The 20,824-nt window shown below is 40.4% G+C and overlaps 1 protein-coding gene across 1 annotated transcript in view; it reads right to left on the bottom strand.

Annotated features, from left to right (window-relative positions):
* The window catches only part of LOC132011742 (serine/threonine-protein kinase Nek10), a 98,914-nt gene extending 78,785 nt beyond the window's left edge, over nucleotides 1-20,129 (bottom strand). The window contains exons 1-3 of the mRNA XM_059390813.1: nucleotides 20,013-20,129; nucleotides 1,891-2,001; nucleotides 1,563-1,623 (exon numbers count right to left, since the gene is read on the bottom strand). Coding sequence (XP_059246796.1) covers nucleotides 1,563-1,623; nucleotides 1,891-1,964 — 135 coding nt within the window. The 5' untranslated portion in view covers nucleotides 1,965-2,001; nucleotides 20,013-20,129. The remainder of the gene's footprint in view (nucleotides 1-1,562; nucleotides 1,624-1,890; nucleotides 2,002-20,012) is intronic.
* Nucleotides 20,130-20,824: the final 695 nt, after the last annotated feature.

The raw sequence follows: 20,824 nt of genomic DNA, 5'->3' as shown, positions 1-20,824 counted from the left end.
GTTTGGGTTCAGATCTGTATTCCAACCATTAGCTATGTTCATCCTCATTGCCTCCTGTTCTGCCCACGGTCCCCTCCTCCAAGGCACTCTTAGGGGCAGGGGCCAGGGGCAGCACAGGCTGGGTTACCGACCACCCCAGTCCCAGGGAAGGTGGGGCCCTGCCCCTAGGATGCTGCAGCAGAGTTGGGGGGGCTGTATTGACTGTCGGGTGTAGAGGCTACCTTCTGTCCCCTGTTCTGCCGGGGAGGAGGTGGCCATTATTTGCCCCAGCCTGGGGCCCCCCCATCTTGGTTTCCTATTTGCAGTTACTTGAATAAAAAAATATCCTTTTCTGAAAAAAAAAATAAAAAAGCTTGGGGACTATGATCTTGAGAAAGTCTCTTAATTCCCTGTGCCTCATTTCCTAATCTATAAAAGTGGGAGATGTGATTACTAAACAGTGTGATACACCAGACACATAGTAAATGTTCCCAAAATAAAACTACATTATTTGGCCTTTATGTGCCATCAAATCATTAGGAAACCATCCTTGACTATAAATAAATAGACAAAAATGTACTTCTCAGTTAGTTTGATGGATATAACCAAATCTATAAGGATTCCCACAATTTGAGCTCTTAAACAAATTTACTTAAACACGGGGCACCTGGGTGGCTCAGTGGGTTAAAGCCTCTGCCTTCGGCTCAGGTCATGATCCCAGGGTCCTGGGATCGAGCCCCGCATCCGGCTCTCTGCTCAGCGGGGACCCTGCTTCCCCTTTCTGCCTGCGCCTCTGCTGCTTGTGATCTCTGTCTGTCAAATAAATAAATAAAATCTTTAAAAAAAAATTTACTTAAACAAGTATAGCATAGTAGACTTTGGTGCCAGGTCACTGCAGTTCAAGAAGCATCCCTATCATTACCAGTTAACGGTGCTGACTGTATACTGTTAACATTAGAATTAGCACTTGCTGTGCTGTTCCCCAAATCCTCATGGATGGCCTCAAATCTCGGGATCCTCCCAAGTCTTACAGAAGTAAAACCAAAAAGAAAAGTGTAAAGATAATTTCAAGCAGAGGTGCAATTCTTTTATCCATGTAATAAAAATATAAAAATGCTATCATAAAAATAGCCAAATTCATCCATTTCTGGTCTTTTCATGAGATAAAATGTGCAGCAAGCATCAAGAGCAGTACTGTAGGAACAGGGCAGCATGAAGAGGAATGGAGGGGAGAAGAAAGGAAACTCAGTAATCAGTGTTTGGGAAAAAAATCAAATTCCCTAAAGTTCCAAAGAGTCAAACACTGTTTCTAGACTGAAGGGCTTTGGTAATTAGGACACATGGCAATAAGCAGAAAATAGAGCAGGGCCCAGCCATGAGAAGAGAATAAAAAGGCTATAGACCCTGAGTCTTGGCAGAACCTAAACCAGGTATGAGAGAAAAAGCCACACGAAGAGAAACAAGACATACTTAAGAACTAAGAAACACAGGTATATTATTGTTCATAAAAATGTTAAATCAATTCCTTTAGAAACATGTGAGTTCTCTTTTATTAATGCATGCACAATCTTTGAAAACATTACCTGTTGTTTGCTTGACTGGACGTTCAAAAGGCAACGAAGTCTTTTAAGATCTGAATAGTCCCTAGAAGAAAGAACACAATGTCAACCGACTGAAGATTCCCGGAGAACTAGTCAACCCCCTGATGGCATTGCCCCTTCGAGGCCTGTTTCATAGATGGAAACCTACACACACTAAGCATTTCCTTTAGAACTCTAGAAATAATCAAACATTCCAGTAAATACCATAACCCAGAGTAACCATTGTCAAGGGTCTACTCTATTTCTCAAAAAGCCATTAAATCTTGTTGCTGGCCACTGTCTGAGATACTAATTATCAGGAAGGGGTTACCTGGTGGTGATTCCTTGCTGTTTTTTATCAGTTGATTTTTCTGTGGTCTTCACCTTTTTATCTTGATCAGGCATTGTAAAACATCAATGCCCCAGAATTAACATTGCATGCCTTCCAAAATAAACCAGAGGGAAAAACTTTAGTTGGGTTGTGTGTTCCAAAATATTCTCAGGACAAAAGTCATTTTATAGTACTTATTTAAATATACAAAAGCTAACATTCATTTATAATACAACAATAAAAATGTTAACATGAGATTGGATGAACAAATATTGTGAAAGTGTCTATGCTACCTAAAGCAATCTACACATTTAATGCAATCCCTATCAAAACCCCATCCATTTTTTTTCAAAGAAATGGGACAAATAATCCTAAAATTTATATGGGGCCAGAAAAGACCTCGAATAGCCAGAGGAATATTGAAAAAGAAAGCCAAAGTTGGTGGCATCACAATTCCAGACTTCAAGCTCTATTACAAAGCTGTCATCATCAAGACAGCATGGTACTGGCACAAAAACAGACACATAGATCAATGGAACAGAATAGAGAGCCCAGAAATAGACCCTCAACTCTATGGTCAACTAATCTTCAACAAAGGAGGAAAGAATGTCCAATGGAAAAAAGACAGCCTCTTCAATAAATGGTGTTGGGAAAACTGGACAGCCACATGCAGAAAAATGAAATTGGACCATTTCTTTACACCACACACAAAAATAGACTCAAAATGGGGCGCCTGGGTGGCTCAGTGGGTTAAGCCGCTGCCTTCGGCTCAGGTCATGATCTCGGGGTCCTGGGATCGAGTCCCGCATCGGGCTCTCTGCTCAGCAGGAGCCTGCTTCCTCCTCTCTCTCTCTCTGCCTGCCTCTCTGCCTACTCGTGGTCTCTCTCTGTCAAATAAATAAATAAAATCTTAAAAAATAAAAAAAAAAAAAAAATAAAAATAAATAAAAATAGACTCAAAATGGATGAAGGACCTCAATGTGAGAAAGGAATCCATCAAAATCCTTGAGGAGAACACAGGCAGCAACCTCTTCGACCTCAGCCGCAGCAACATCTTCCTAGGAACTTCGCCAAAGGCAAAGGAAGCAAGGGCAAAAATGAACTACTGGGACTTCATCAAGATCAAAAGCTTTTGCACAGCAAAGGAAATAGTTAACAAAACCAAAAGACAACTGACAGAATGGGAGAAGAGATTTGCAAACCACGTATTAGATAAAGGGCTAGTATCCAAAATCTATAAAGAATTTATCAAACTGAACACCCAAAGAACAAATAATCCAATCAAGAAACGGGCAGAGGACATGAACAGACATTTCTGCAAAGAAGACATCCAGATGGCCAATAGACACATGAAAAGGTGTTCCACATCACTCGGTGTCAGGGAAATACAAATCAAAACCACAATGAGATACCACCTCACACCAGTCAGAATGGCTAAAATTAACAAGTCAGGAAATGACAGATGCTGGCGAGGATATGGAGAAAGGGGAACCCTCCTACGCTGTTGGTGGGAATGCAAGCTGGTGCAACCATTCTGGAAAACAGCAAGGAGGTTCCTCAAAAAGTTGAAAATAGAGCTACCCTACGACTCAGCAATTGCACTACTTAGTATTTACCCTAAAGATACAAATGTAGTGATCCGAAGGGGCACATGCACCCGAATGTTTATAGCAGCAATGTCCACCATAGCCAAACTATGGAAAGAACCTAGATGTCCATCAACAGAAAAATGGATAAAGAAGAGGTGGTATATATATACACAATGAAATACTATGAGCCATCAAAAGAAATGAAATCTTGCCATTTGCGATGACATGGATGGAACTAGAGGGTATTATGCTTAGTGAAATAAGTCAATCAGAGAAAGACAACTGTCATATGATCTCCCTGATATGAGGAAGTCGAGAAGCAACATGGGGGTTTGGGGGATAGGAAAAGAATAAGTGAAACAAGATGGGATCAGGAGGAAGACAAACTATAAGAGACTCTTAATCTCACAAAACAAACTGAGGGTTGGCAGGGAGGGAGAGGGTGGTTGGGTTAGGGAGGGTATGTGCTTTGGTGAGTGCTGTGAAGTGTGTAAACCTGGCGATTCACAGACCTGTACCCCTGGGGCTAATAATATATGTTAATTTAAAAAATGGGGGAAAAAATGTTAACATGAATAGCATTTCGGGGCATCTGGGTGGTTTAGTTGGTTGAATGTCCGACTAGGTTTCAGCTCAGGTCTTGGGATCGAGCCCTGCATTGGGCTCTGTGCTCAGTGGGGAGTCTGCTTGAGATTGTCTCTCCCCTTTCTCTTTCTGTCCCTTCTCTTTCTGCCCCTTTCTTTCTGCCCCTTCTCCCTTTTCCAAAATAAATAAGAAAATCTTTAAAAAAAAAAAAAAACACATGAATAGCATTTATGATTTATCATTCAAAGGCCTTCAGATACATTTAGGACACAGTTTAAAGGTATAGTAGCCCCAGAGTTTCTGTTCTCTGAGTCACCCTTGTTTTCAAATATTCTGACCAATTGTTCAACAAACAATTGGTTTGTTGAACAATATAACATACTATTATATGTAATATAATGATATTATATTACATAATAATATTATATTATAATATAATATAACAAACATATTATATGTTTGTTATAAATATGTTTGTTATATAATAACAAACATACTATTCTCCTTGTCAGGAAAAGTGCCCCCATGGGGCTTTCCAAAATATATATCTATAAGCAAATACCTGGAGCCCAACTAATGCTTTTATGCCCTCTTACTTGTCTTCTCGACAAGTATCCTTAACTATATGCTTCTAATTCCAGGGGTTCCTCCCTCATCATGGGTCATCTGCCTAAGAGCCCAGAGAAAGCCCCACCCACCTGTCAATAGCATTACAGTGTCAAAGGTACACACAAAACTTCACTGGATCTCCAGAATTCCTAAAGCTTCCAAACTGCCACCTGATCCCCAGGTGGGTCAATGGCAGTCACAAGTTCTTCAGCAAAAATTGGGCCAGTCTTGCATAGCCCCTACACTCACTCAACTCCCTGTCGAAAACAAGCCAACAAGCCCAAAATGGAGTCACTTAGACTAATCCCCAGGTAACCAAATCTAAATACATTTTCAGCCCTCCCAGATATGAACACTTAAACAAGCCAAGCAGGAATGATCAGATCAGCATTAGTTAAATAATCTGCCTGATAAACCCATGTTACCCTTTAGGGAAAAGTAATCTTGCAATAGTCTACTTTTTAACTAGCATTATTTCCTTGTTCCTGCTCCTTTCTGCCTATGAAGCTCCTCAGAGTTCCTTCCTATCTGCTAGAATGGATGTTGTCTAATTCATGAATCACTGAATAAAGTCAATAAGATCTTTAAAATTTACTCAACTGAAGTTTGTTTTCAAACAATCTGGACAGTCAGTCTGGCCAGTCTGGGAATACAACCCAATAGCATTTCAATCTTCTAGATCAGCTTTGTAGTCATCATGGCCACCCTTCCTAGGGTAAATTTTAATACTATTTCCCACTCACACTCAAAAGCTAAGTAAGAGATAAGGCAGATTACTTAACCATTGAACAGAAAACTATTTATTTGTTTGTCCTTTTATCCTTAATCAATTTCTGATTCAATTGTTTTAATTTCCAGACTAAAAATAAACAAATAAAAAGCTGAAGACAGTCTTACTTTCACTTACACAGCAAATACAAAATTAAATATACAATTGATTTAATTTGATTGGATGTAAAATTTTCCAACTGTGCTATAATGTCACAGCTTGACTTCAGAGTTATTTTCAGGCATGAGAAAGCATGTGTTATTGTCTTATAATTGCATGCCTCAATGTATTGTGCAATCGAAGGTCAATTCCAAGTGTTTCAGAGATATTTAAAGGTAAAGGAATGTGCCAATGTGTTTCACTGCAACAGAATGGAGTGAAACTTTATTTTGTGAAATGAACAAAGTTTATGTAAGGATTAAAAAATTATTTTTCCAGTAGAGTAGTCATATTTATGACAAAGAGTTGAGCTGGAATTATCAGTTGGAGACCAAGGCTCTCTTCACAGAAGAACATCAAGAAAAGCACTAAAATAGTATTTTAGGACTGTGCTTAGGACATAACACCAGGGATTCATACAACCAAGAAATATTTACTGAACATTTACTATATCCAATCTCAGACTGAACACTGTTAAAGGTAAAGCAGGCTATCACAGGCATATGATTTTCCCACAAGCAAGTAAAAATCCACTTAATGACTTCAAACTGTGTTTTGTGATGTACTCAAAGATTGAGTACATCAATCTATAAAAGAAAGAAAGAAGAAGGAAGGGAAGGAGGGAGGAGGAGAAGGTAGAAGAAGGGATGACACAGGTGACCTGCAAATAATTTTTAAAAGCAAAAGGTCCAAGTGCTTCTTATATATGGATATTAAAATGCCCCCAAAGTTCTAAAATAAATGGAAATCCAGTCAAAATTAATAGAATCTGATTTTACTTTTCCCTCAAGGACAGAGGGAAAATTCCACATAGACACATTGGCTTGCTGGCCTCCAATTCCTGCATAAACCATAGCTACAGACTGTGTTAGAAGTAGGAAATGAAAGCCACAAGGATTAGCATATGAAAATGTGTAGAAAAGCTTCTGCCAGAAGGAGAGCATATCTAGCCAGATCATACCCTGCTAAACACCCCATCTTATTCCCCTGTTTAATCTGCATAATTTGATTGACCCAGTGTGTGAACAGGAAATAAACATCTAATAGTTTTATCAGTTTAAGATTAATGTCTACTCTGTGAGCTGGAAGAGTGAGAATAGATAACTCTCTGGGAATGTTTCACTTAATTAAACAGTAAACAAATCCACCAGAATCAGGAGAAACAGACAATTGCTTTCAGATAAAAAACAAAATCCTTTCCACTTGATGGCTGTTAAAATGGAAACTATTTGGAAGAAAACTTCGAGAAGTTGGGAATGGTCTGAAATATTTCATCTAATCCCATTTTAAATCAACAAAAACAATCACGTTATACCAATGGTTATAATCCAAAACTGGAGATGGGGGGAAAGCAGCTCACATCTTAAATTGCCCAGAGGCAGAGTACTTAACTGAGGAGGTGTTCTCCAGAGAAGTCAAGCTAGCATGCTACCTAGATCAAAAGCTCTCCAGAGGGCAGCCTCGGTGTGATTCCAAGGGGAGCTCCAGAGTGCAGATTATGTCTCAGGACTGTCTAAACTTGAGGGAAGGGAGCAGACTTTCATGTTCCTATTTAGCCTTTAGTCATTGGTTAGACGTCCTCAAAGGAGGTCAAAACCCCCCAAACACTCTTGTCTGGGGGTAAAGGGACTCTACAAGCTTGAGGGGAGTCCTCCATAAAAGAGACACAGGAACTGGCTGTAAGAAGCAAAGGAATATTGAAGCCAACACCTAGCATACAAATAGTCCTAAGGGATGGGAGAGTCTCTCAGTAGGACACCCATGTCATTCACTGTGATCACCAACCCCAGTGGGAGAGCTGTGGACGATAAGGATGCAAGAATCTTGCTGGGGATACACATTGAGCACAGCCTCGACTTTCCCTTCTTTGCTTGACCCTTCCAGGACGTTCACTTCTCTGATCCCTCTACCCTTTCCCTCTTGCTCACCTTCACTTCAGCCCTACTGGCCTTCTCCCTGGCTCATGAACATGGCAACCCCATTCCTGCCCATAAGCTTTGGCCCTTGGCACTTGCCACTTGCTCTTCCTCTCTCATTCCCAGGCTGGCTCTTTTATCTCCTTCTGAAGCTCGTCAACATCAGAAATATTCTTGTCCATTTATTAGTTTTCTTGCAGAAGATCCTAAGGCCCATATGAACAGAAACTGTATGTGCTTTACACACAACTACATCCCCCACACGCCGAATAGCACATGGCACAGTACAGACACAGTATAAAAGCTCAAAAAATATATGTGTCATAATCTACAAGGAGTAGCAAAGGCATCTTTACCAATGTTCATGAAGTATTTGCTTTTTAACAACTATTTTAGGATTTTAGGATGAGAACCTCCTCTAACCCCCCAAACCTGATGTTTCTCCTCAGTGCCCCCAGGGCAGCTTGTACTCCCCACTTTGCAAACATGTGCACAAAATATTGCAATTGCATGATTACCTCATTAGACCAGGAATTGGACCTCCCTGGTTCACTTTTTTTGGGGGGGATGGGTGGTGGCGCTATAGCTTAAAGCTTAGTTGGCTGGTTTGGGATTTTTTTCCTCTATTTTAATTTAATTAATTAACAAATAATGTGTTATTGCTTTCAAAGGTACAGGTCTGTGATTCATCAGTCTTATATAAAACCAGTGCTCCTTACATCACATGCCCTCCTTAACGTTCATCACCCAGTTACCCCTTCCGCCCACCTCTCTCCCTTCTAGCAACCCTCAGTTTGTTTTCTCTGTTTAAGAGTCTCTTATGGTTTGCCTCCCTCTCTGGTTTCATCTTGTTTTATTTTTTCCTCTCTTCCCCTCTGATCTGTTTTGTTTCTTAAATTCCACATACCAGTGAGATAATACGATAATTGTCTTTTTCTGATTGACTCATTTCGCTTAGCATAATACCCTCTAGTTCCAAGGAAGGCAAACAACAAATATTTACTGTATAAAAAAAAGAATGGACCAATGGATAAAAGAACTATTTAAAAAAACAAACCCGTGTCATCACTCTTTCAATTCAAAAACCTTTCATAGAGCTTCCTCATAAATCAAATCAACGGATGGATATTTGTCATGTTATAATAATCTTGAACACACTTGGGAATTATCAGTCTTGAGGAGAGAAATTAGAGTTCTATATAATATAATATGCATGAACAGTGCTTCTCAAGTGACCTATGAAGTTTCTTTTTCTTTTTAATTTGCAATCTATTATGGGCCAATACTTTTGGTCCATATCCCGTTCAACAAAGTAAGTCAGCTCAGATCACGTGGTTGGATGTCACAGCAATGTTGAATTGCTGTCAACATTTCGAAACACTCTCCATTTTGTACTATCTCCTTGTGGACCAATAACATATTAGTCTGAAGACCACCCGAATGGCCTAGAAAACTGAAGTCTCGCCTTTCAAATAGCAATATTGTTTTCATAGCAACCCTAGATGATTCTCTGAGAACCTCTGCCCAAGTTCAGAGCCTGCAAGGACTGAGTAGTTGTGAGTTCCAGGACAACCAGGAGAGGGTGAGAGGGAGCCCAGAAGAGGAGAACCGTGGCTGAGAAGTTAGGGCTGAACCTGGGCTCCCCACTTAAGCCAGAGCAGTCCCAATTCACTGGAGTTCTGTGTACAGTTTCATCTGAGAAACAAAATGCTAAAAACAAAAAAAAGATAGCTACTGATTTTTCTAACATTTATTTTACAGATGAGATGAGGCCAAAGAAATTACAATACTAGGCACATAAATAATTATGTTCAGGTGGATTTTCCCTTGAAATTCTAAGTGGGAAAGCTGAAATTCAGTAATTTTTTTCTTTTAAAAAGGGAGGGGGCACAGAAGTGAAAGATTATATACAAAATCCTTGTGCATATTACTTAAAGAACAGAAACTTCCAGTATCTTTCATTTGCACATTTCAGCCATGGGACCCAAATACTATCACAGAAGGGTGAGAAAGGATCTTTTCACGCCTCATGGGATAGCGAAACGGGTTTGGTGTTTACAGCCCTGGTCAAGTACAGACAAAATCACAGTACTGACTCACTGTTGAATTTTTTTAATCCATTTTAAAGAGACTCTGAAAGTAATTCTCATCTTCTATTATCGTTTGAAATGTGGGTTAATGCTAAAAGAAGTCCCCAGAGACACACACCTCATTTGCTCATGATCTCTTGGTAATTGCAAGGTAAACACCTATGACAGAGAAAGAAATCCATGCTATGGTAAAATTACCTAATTGTCTGTAATTAATCTAAATTGTACAATATAAACCCACTAACTAGATAACAAGGTATTTGTAATACGGTTTTCAGATTCTCTACCCAGAAATTTGTTTTTATCCCACAGTTGCCTTAACTGTTCAGAAGACCCTTAAATGGCCTCATCTTTACTGAAGATGAAACAGAAAGCCATTTGATTCATGATAGGAAATAGCTCCAAATCCCAGTAATACTTTTTTTTTCTTATTAATCACTTCAGTGATTAATTATTTACTTTATTTACTACATATACCAATGGTTGAGGAAAAAACAGCACTTAGAAAGTAAAAACAGTAAGAGTGTTTAACATGACTCCAGTTAATCACCACTTTGGCTACATCAGGTTTATTATTTTGAAAAAGCACTAAAATAAACTGTTAGGAAGCTTACCACAAAAGGAAGTTCTAACTTCCTTGTACCGACAAAAGGGAGTCCTTATTTCCTTTGATGAATGACAGTTAACCTCCATTTCAGATTACAAGTTACAGATCTGTCTGTGCTCAAGTACACATTAAAGAAACTGAGAGAATTTTCAGCCCCATAACTATCTGGCAATGCAAAACAAAAAACATTTCTCTAAGTACTTTACTGTAGATTTTTTTCTCAATATTCCCTTAATAGCGGTCCTTTGAAAACAAAGTGTGTCAAAATGCATTAGTTAGGTGTTAATTTCTTAATCTTGATAATTGTGCCATGGTCATGCAAGATGCTAACACTGGGGGGGGGGGGCTGAGTGAAGGGTAGATGTGAACTCACTATACTACTTTTGCACCTTTTATGTAAGTCCAAAATTACTTCAGGATAAACAAAATACATTGGCCACTTGAGCAGTTTATTTAATTAAAGTGCCATGAGAATAGAGAAAGTGTCTCCTTTTTACAAAGAATAATTACACTTAAACTCACAGAGCTTTTCAAATTGTTTGTGTTTTAGAAAACAATATACCCTGCACAGAAAGTGTTAAGTTAGATGGGTCAAATAACTGGAAAATAAAACACGCACAACACACACACACACACACACACACACACACACACACACACCTTGAAAGTAAAGTGATCTAAAAGTCAAGGAACTCCTGTAAGAAACATGACTTGCTTATACCTGTACCTGTTACAGCTCAAAAAGGGAGTCGGCGTCTCTAAACTGTGGACTTGATTTTATCCCTAACGTTACATTGTAATTGTTCTTCAGTGGGAAATAGGTGTGGAGCCAGCTGAACAGAAACAGTTGTTCTATGTAAAAACCATAGAGAATATCTGATGTGAGGGTGTCTAACACCTTCCAGGCCCAGGAACGGAATGTAAATGCATGACAGGCATAGAGTAGATCCAGTCAGAGCTTCAGTCAAACCTGAGGAGGCATACCCTCTCTAAAGGGATTTAAACTCACATTAAAAATGAAGCAAATCTACAATAGCCAAACTATGGAAAGAACCTAGATGTCCATCAACAGATGAATGGATCAAGAAGATGTGGTATATATACACAATGGAATACTATGCAGCCATCAAAAGAAATGAAATCTTGCCATTTGCAACAACATGGATGGAACTAGAGCGTATCATGCTTAGCGAAATAAGTCAAGCAGAGAAAGACAACTATCATATGATCTCCCTGATATGAGGAAGTGGTGATGCAACATGGAGGCTTAAGTGGGTAGAAGAAGAATAAATGAAACAAGATGGGATTGGGAGGGAGACAAACCATAAGTGACTCTTAATCTCACAAAACAAACTGAGGGTTGCCTGGGGGAGGGGTTTTGGGAGAAGGGGGTGGGATTATGGACATTGGGGAGGGTATGTGATTTGGTGAGTGCTGTGAAGTGTGTAAACCTGGTGATTCACAGACCTGTACCCCTGGGGATAAAAATATATGTTTATAAAAAATAAAAAATTAAAAAAAAAAAATGAAGCAAATCAAAATTCCTGCATGGCACAAATAAAACAGATCTATAGGCCATGGGTTGAAGATCATGATTCCGTACCCTTCATTTAGCCGAAGAGGAGACTGAGGCCCAGAGAGATAAAAGGTATCCATGGCCACAAAGCACCTTTAAAAGAAGAACGGAGCAGGGGGCACCTGGGTGGCTCAGTGGGTTAAGCTTCTGATCTCAAGGTCCTCGGATCGAGCCCTGCATCGGGCTCTCTGCTCAGCGGGGAGCCTGCTTCCTCCTCTCTCTCTACCTCTCTGCCTACTTGTAATCTCTGTCTGTCAAATAAATAAATAAAATAGAAGAAAGAAGAAAGAAGAAAGAAGAAAGAAGGAAGAAGGAAGAAGAAAGAAGAAGAAGAAGAAGAACAGAGCCCACCCAGTACACCTCTGTGGTCTAAATCCTAATGGCAAGTTCTGGGTAGATGGGAAAGGGAGGACTTGTTGACATTGGCCCTTAGCCGAGGGCAAAAGGTGATCTAATAGCAACTGATGCTTGCATAACTTCACTTCCTGGACCCTGCGGTGCTCGCAAACATTCATTCATTCATCCTGCCTCACTCATGTGAAACAGGTAGGCGGTGTATTTTCATATCACCATGCAGAGGAAAACAAAGACACAGTTGCTACAGAACCTCCACTGGCAGGACTACATCCCCAGCTAAAGGGCAAGTATTATCATGGCCTTGCTCCTGAGTCAGTAGAGTTGACACCTTCCTTGTGCAAATCGTTTATACTTTAAACAATTTTCTATCTTATATTCAAACAAGCAATTGAAGATATAAAGAATAAAAAATTCCAATTGTATTCTGTCTCCCACTCATTCCCACAAGTATTTATTGACATCTACTGTATGTTAGACACTTCTTTAAGACTTTGCCTTCAGGGTGCCTGGGTGGCTCGGTTAGTTAAGCGACTCAGGTCATGATCCTAGAGTCCCAGGATCAAGTCCCACATCAGGGAGTCTGCTTCTTCTGACCCTCCCCTCTCTCATTCTCTTTCAGATGAATAAATAAAATCTTAGGGGGGGAAAAAAAAAAAGATTTTTCCCTCATTTTCCTGTGGCCAGTACTAACCCAAGTTGGACTGCAGGTGCTGCTCCAAAATCACTAAAGTTTGTGGCAAGAGACACCATTATCGTTTTCTTCTTTTGAAGCTTTATACCTGCTCAAACTTATACTTTCTTGGAAAAGGAAATAGCTGCAGATATGAATATGGTTTCTATGATCCGTCCACTGCCTCTATATAATGATGTTTGTGATATGACTGTGTTCACGCCTTGGGTGGCTGCTGAACCAAACCTACTCAGGACATAGTTTGTCATATATCTGTGTTAAAACAAGTGAAACCAGAGACCCATATATTAAGCAGTGATATTGAAAAGATATATATTAACCAGTGATATTGAAAAGAAAAGGAAAAAAAGGTCCAGATGCTATGAGGGGGAAATTTATATTAACCAATCAATGAAAGTAACTTAAGTAGCACACCAAGTTTCTCTTTTCTCATTGACCCCAAACACAGCAAGATTACATTCTGTTCTCTGTTTTTGTGTGTAAGAGAAAGGTGACAATTATATTCACAAGTAATTATTTGCTTCAAAAAGTAATTATTGATCCCCTCATATATGCCAAAGCACTGAGGATACCGCACTGAATAAGACATGGTCAAACTGTATTCCCCCAAAGTTAACCATCATGGTAATAAATCACGATAACAAATGAGTCCTGGTGATAATAAATAAGTGTGGACTGAACCCAACACCCTAGACCTTCTAAGGGTGAAGAGAACAAGTAAACACATTGATGTTCATAACAACTGGAGGCACTATAAGAAACTAGAAGTACTTTTAAGCCATAAAATCCAATTACATTTCATCTAGTAACACTTTGTTTTAAGTGCATTTTATTATTCACTATAGTCTGAAGGTGGATAAGACACTTCTGGGCGTTGCAAAAAAGAATCTATGCACATCTCAGTATGCGTGAGAAGTCCTAAGTACCTAAGTCAAACAATGCGAAACTACTGCTATTGGACCTTAAAGGTTGGGGGGTGGATTTCTTGTGGTATAGGCTACTACAAGGGACTAAATAGGAATACTAGGAATGTCAAAAAGCAGAGGAAGTTAACTTCTAAAGGAGATTATAAATCAAATGAATTTGGGGGAAAGGAAGATCACTGTGGGCTGAAAAGTCATGGAAAGGCTTGTGAACTGGGGACGTGAAGAAGGTCCAGAAAAATGGGTAGGTCTTGTGAAGAACTTTTCAGAAGAGTGAATGAATAAAGGGATGGAGGCAAAATCCTGGGAGTGGTCTGGGGAGACAGCAAGTAGATTAGTTGAACTGGAGCTGAGGAACGCGGAGAGAGGTGGATGACGGTACATGGATGAGTGGCAGCCTCTAAGTCTACAGCCAACTTAGGAACAAAATAGTCACAGATAATCTCAAAATACAGCACTTTGGCATGAACATCAGAAAAAATGGCACCTTTCTCTTCCTCACCCCCTTAGTTGTTTGGCCATTAAATCCTATTCTTCTACCGTTTCTAATATGGTCTCTATCTGTTCACTTCTTTCCACTCTCATAGCCAACACCCTCATCTCCCTCATCACTCACCTAAACTACAGCAATCCATTCCTAAGCAGTCCCTCAACTTCCATTTACTCTCTCTGCCCAACAACATGGAATCCATGCCCCACAAAGCTACAAAAGCAACCCTTTTTATGGATAACTCTGACCAGTTAAGCCTTTGTGGGCTTTCCATTTCTCTTGAGGTAACAACAAAAATTAACAAGGCCTATGAGGTGTTCCATGGGATGATGCCTCTGCCTTGCCAGTTCCACACCTGACCCCTGAATCCCTGCTCTAGAGTGGGTTCTGCTGGAAACCCCAGGATCTCTATTCCTGGACTCAAGGAACAGATTGCTACAGGAAGACCTGAAAGACTCATCTCTCGTGTCTCAACTTAAACGTCCGTTCTTTAAGGTAATTTCCAGTGGCATCCTCAGTGGGGCCACAGCTTCACCAGGCACTGCCTTGCAGCTCTTACTAAAGGGGAGGATTGTGGCAATAATCCAATAAATACACGTGTCTGTCTCCTCTAGTTACTACAAACTAGTCAGGGATAGGGATGGTAGCCCGCTCACTCATCCCCAGCATCCAGCACAGCATTGTTAGTTTATAACAAAGGTATTCGACAAATGGTTGCTGAATGAATGAATGAATGAATGAATGAAAAAGTCCCCAGTGAAACTGGATTGGGAAGCTCCATGTATAACTGGAGTATCACTAAGTATGGGGAATAAAGATAATGGGGACAAAACTATCAGCAAATAATACGTTTGCCACTGTTGACCAGGATTCAGATGTTACAGAATGTTGATTTGAAAAAGATCTCATAAACACAAGGAAGCCACAAAGTAAATGTTATTCATGTTAGATATGGACTACCTCGAGTATACAGGAACAGGACAAAACCATCTCCTAAAGATGAGTATTCACATGTATGTCAAGTGTAGCACATATGTGGACATTCTAAGAATGTCACATGTTCTCAAATACTTCACAGATTTGAGCATGTGAATTCTTCTGGTTACACCACTGAGAGGTAGTCCGAAGAAGCAATGGTGGTGGAGGAGACCTGGTTTCCATGTGTGCCTGCCATGTGACCTCAGATAGTCCCAGGATCTCTCTGATTAGTAGTTTCTTCATTCACCACAAAATAGAAATAACAGTATACCCTATCATAAAGTGGTGGTTGGGATTAAATAAAGCAAAACCCCTTCAGCACTGTCAATAGTTATAGAAATGTAAGTAATTGTTATTATGATAGCTGTTTGTAAATATTGTCATGGGTAATATTACTTATTACTTCAATCTGAAGAACCTGTCAGGCTCATTTTTAATCATTTGTCTACATATGCTGACTTTGATTCATTGATAACAAATAGACAAAATGAGAAAAAAGTTTTATTTTCAAAATCAAAAATAGTCTTGATTTTAATTTTTTAAATATAATATTATTCAAGGTTTACTATAATAAGCATTTTGGTATATTCATTTAATCCTCAAAACGATCCTATGTGGTGGGTAGTGTTAGATCTCCAACTTACAGAAAAAGGAACTGAGGCACTGAGAAGCTAAGTAACTTGGCCAAGATCTCCTATCTAGTAATAAAACAGCAGTAATAAGAGCAAATGTTTCCCTTGTGCTTAGCCCATGCCAGTGCCACGCTCAGTGCTTTCCATAACTCGTACAAGTCTCCTAACAAATCTGGAAGGCAGCTACCATTATTGTCCCCCTTCACAGATGAGTGAACTGAGGTCCACAGAGGTTAAGCAATGTGTCCCAGGTCATACAGCTGGTAAGCAGCAGAACAGGAATTTAAAATCAAGAAGAGCCTTCCCTCTTAATCTAATGCTTTAATAACTCTCATTTATTGGTGGAATTTTTCCAGCTCTCTGCTAGCCTAAGTGAATTTTCTAGACAAATATTTACCATTTTAATAATCAAATATTACTTCCTATACACTTTTCTGAAACTTTCAGGAACAATATACTAAACACTGTGTAACTTTTTCCTGATGGCCCAGGGTCAATATTATGGCTGCTGTGCTTTCTCCATTCTGCCTCCAGTTTATATTTTAGCTTTCATTAGGAGGGTTTTTTAGTTTCTTTTCCAGATGCGAGCCAGTCAATTGTCATTTTGTCACTATGACTTTGCTAAGGGCTGTGACGCTAGAACCCAGGTCAATTATAATTATCCCCAGTGGAAGATTTAATAAACCCCAAGCTGGACTTAGGTGTATGACCTTTTATTATGACTACTGAAATTTCAGCTGAAATGAGGGTAAGACTGACCTCTAGATAAGCATGAATAATGATAAGAAATCATCTATTTTAGGCAATGTTCAGTTTCATGGGTTTTTTAAATCATCGCACATGTCACCCAGATACAAGTATGTTTAATGTTCACTTTCCTATGGAAATAGACCAAGTCTTTCAAAAATATAAGACTCATTTCCAAATCCAAGCCACACAACCTGTCCCTAGGGAAACACTTTCTATCCCCTTACCCTGCTTTATTTTTACCTGTTTACTTCTCTCCCCCCACCCCCAAGAAATACAAATAGCTACATTTACATGGTACTTCCCATGTACCCATCAGAGTTCTAAGAAATTTGTCGATATGGATTCATGTAATAAACAACTCCATTTTACGGGAAACTGAGATTCAAAAAATGAAATAACTTGCCAGAGGTTCCGCATCGGGCAGTGGGGCAGCTGGTATTTGAACCCAGATAATCTGGCATGAGATTCTGTGTCCTCTGGACCCTGATCTACTCTCCCTGAGAATATAAATTCTAAAGAAATAGTGACATTGTTTTGTTCACTGCCAAACATCCAGATGCTCAATAAATATTTATTAACTGTGTGAATGACCTTCTAGATCCTCTCTGCCTATCTAAGTGCTTAAACTCAGTTCACTCTAACTTTGGCCTCAAAGATGAGCTGGCTCTGACTAGCAGAGCAACATTTCTGGCCCTTTCTTTCACCTATTTTATGGGTTATAGTTTCTTTTGACCCACCTTACCTGACATGGTGCCCTGAACCAATCAGATGGTCAACAAATACTCATTGAGTGAATAACTGTCTTACCTTTTGGGGAGCTGTTGACAATACACCAAAGCTTGTGATCAAGTAAGATAGTGTGAACAAGTAGGAGGAGGAGGTCCTAGAAATTGCACTTGAAAGAATTAGAAGATGGATTTGTACCTTCTGTGGGCTGACCATGGAAGTTTCACAATTCTCACACTCAGTGTTCCATTTTCTTTTTTGTTAAGACATTTTTTAGGGCAGCTCTGGTTTACAACAAATCTGAGAGGAAGGTACAGAGGTTTCTCATCTACCTCCCGCTCTCACACCTGCATAATCTCACCTATTAACAGTATCACTCACTAGAATGGTACTTTTTATACCGAGAATGAACTACATTGGTACATCATGATCACCCAAAGTCCACGGTTTACGTTAGGGTTCACTCTTGGTGTTGTACATTCTATGTGTTTGGACAAATGCATAATGAGATGTATCTAACACTATAATATCATCCAGTATTTCCACTGCCCTAAAAATCCTCTGTTCTCTGCCTATCCATTTCTCCCCAACTCCCAACCCCTGGCAACCACTGATCTTTTTACTGTCTCCAAAATTTTGCCCTTTCCAGAATGTCATATTGTTGAATTCACACAATGTGCAGAATTCAGATTCTTTTCAGATTGGCCTCTTTCACTTAGTGATATGCATTTAAGGTTCTTCCATGTCTTTCTGTGGCTTGATAGATCATTTCTTCTTAGCACTGTATAATGTTCCATTATCTGGCTGTATCACAGTTTATCCATTCACCCACTAAAAGATATCTTGGTTGTTCATAAATATTGGCAATTGTGAATAAAACTGCTATAAACAACCATGTGAATATCTCAATTTTTTAAACATGTAAAAATTTATTAAGTATAAGGCACTGTGCACTTGATATGAATTGTCCACATTTAGTCTTTAAGACAATCATGTGAGATGGGTACTATCACCAGTGCACTGTACAAATGAAGAAGCTTATTGGAGGCTAAGTCATTTGCCATGGGCCACTGAACTAAAATGCTGAATCCGGGATGCAAATCCACGTATCTCTGACTCCAAAGCCTTTCTCTTGCAACCTATGCTGTACTCTCTATTTCCCACTTGAAACCTATGCCATTTAATAACAACCACCATTATACTAATTATGAAAGATAGACTCTGAGGTGAAGTAGTTTGCAATTACCAAGGATCTTGAAATCTAAATAAAACTTATAAATTCAATATTTATATTTTACAAATAAAAGCTTCACTGTCAGAGATTATTTCAGACTTTTCTGGAACCAAAAAAGGGTGTCATGAAAAGTAATGGCTTCTCATTTTAGAGATTCATTCGCTTAACCAGTATTTGTTGAGCTCCTGGTATGGGCATGATACTGTGAGAGATACAGCAAACGCTGAGTAAGACAAATGTAGCCTCTGCCTTCACAAATAATGTCTAGAGAAGGGAAGAGAAAAGTAATGGGGCAACACAAAGAGCAAGACTGGAGAATGAGAATAGGGCTGGGGAGGGTGCAAAAAGTGGAGTCCATTGTGGGCAGTGTGAACAACAGATGAAATTACCACACGGGACAGAGACTGGCATGTTCTGGGAATGAGCAAGATGGAAATGCTGATGGGAGGCCTAACTAAAGAGTTGGAGTAGGATAATGCACGATCTTTGCAGGAAAAAAAAAGGCATATATATATATATATATATATATATATATATATATATATATATATATTTTTTTTTTTTTTTTTTTTTTTTTAAGAGATCAGCCTAACTATCCTGGGGGAAATAGTTCCAGACCAGAATCAGGGAAGCTGGATGGGTGCTGAATTTAACCAAGGAACTCGCAGAAATTTTAATATAGTGAAAATGAAGACAGTGATGTGGAAATTGGTTTGATGTCTATTAAGAAGCTACAGGCTTGATAATTGATGGAAATGCAGAAGAGGTAGTGTCAAAGACACTGCCCAGAATGTGATTTTGGTAACTGGATAGGTCTGCCCAAGATAGGGAACCCAAAGGTGTGGCAGTCTGGTGGGAGTGGAGGAGATAGCTTCTAGGGTCACACAGCTGGGGAGTTAACTGGCAGGTGGATTTGGGGGTCTGGCGCTTCGTGAAGCAGCCTAGGCTGGAGGTGGACGCTTTCCAGTCATCCGCAGACCCGTGATGTGTGAAGGCGTGGAAGTGGACAGCCTCACCCACGTGGTGCAGAAATGCAAAGAGGGCAGTCAAAGGAGCATCACAGAAAGGGAAGGCAGAAAAGTGACGCCTGTAAAGACTTTCATAAATGAGGCTGCAGAGGTATCGGAGAAGACTGGAAGAGACACATTCACGCTCCATGTAACCAAAATAATTCCTTCATCGAACTGAAAGGGCCGTCAAACATCGTTGATGGCACCTGCCCACCATCCAGTCGCACGACACCAACCCTTCCGCTAAGAGACAGGCTCAGGGCGACTCGCCTATCCGCGACAGCCTGCACTCCCTGCCCCTGCCCCAGGGCGAGTGAAGCTGACTCCCGGAGGCTTCGGGCTGCTCCACCAGGACCTGTGAGCATCTCCTTGGAGACCCTGCCTCAAACCGCGCGCCGGCCCAAAGGAACGCCCGCTCCTGCCCCACTCACCGCGCCAGAGGGGGAGATCCCTCCTTTAGGCCAATTTCTGAATCTTCCTCCTCATCGTTTCTGCTGCTGCCCCGCGGCTCCGGATCGGGGGACCCGTCCCGCCCAACCCCCAACCCACTCCCTGTCCCCTCCACCTCGGGGACACCACTGCCTGCCGCACCGTTGGTACAATCAAATCCTGCTTTAGGCCACCAACCGGCGCTGGCTGAACCAATGCCAACACCTCTTCTTCCGCTTCGCCGGGGCACCTCGGCCAATCAGAAACAGCCGTGCTGCGGCGCACCGAGCGCCATAGCGACGGGTGACACCCGCCTCGGGGTTGCCGAAGCAACCACCGAACGCGCAGGTTCTAGCCCCAAGGCTGCAGGCAGAAGAGGAAAGTGGTCCTTCGGGCTGTGCTGGGTCCAGTTCATCCTGACCTAGAGCTACAAGCCTACGGGCAGGTTTCTTAAACCCTGCGTATTTTTCTTTGTTTTGACTTGGTGTGTGCAACTTTGAGCATATGAAACAAAACGGGTGGGATGGAGCTGCTGCTTCATAGGCTGCTTAGTTTCAAGAACTGCTATGGACTAAAAAATCAATTCTCTTCCAAAGCAAACAGTTTGAAAGGATCAACGCTACATGCTACATAGCTTTCATATAGTGCGAACACATTTTCAGTCACTCAAGGGCACTCCATACCTCAGGCAATGACAACAGAGTGTTGTAAAAATAAAAGGGACTGGGCATTCAAGACATCTGTATCTGTGTGGTTCACCTAGCATAGGCAAGTCTCTTCACCTTTTGTGAAATTCTGAAACTTCTTGAGAAGT

This window comes from Mustela nigripes, chromosome 2, assembly GCF_022355385.1.
Source record: "Mustela nigripes isolate SB6536 chromosome 2, MUSNIG.SB6536, whole genome shotgun sequence".
NCBI classification, from domain to species: domain Eukaryota; kingdom Metazoa; phylum Chordata; class Mammalia; order Carnivora; family Mustelidae; genus Mustela; species Mustela nigripes.
The sequence above is the reverse complement of the archived record's forward strand: the minus strand, read 5'-3'. Positions and strand labels throughout refer to the sequence as shown.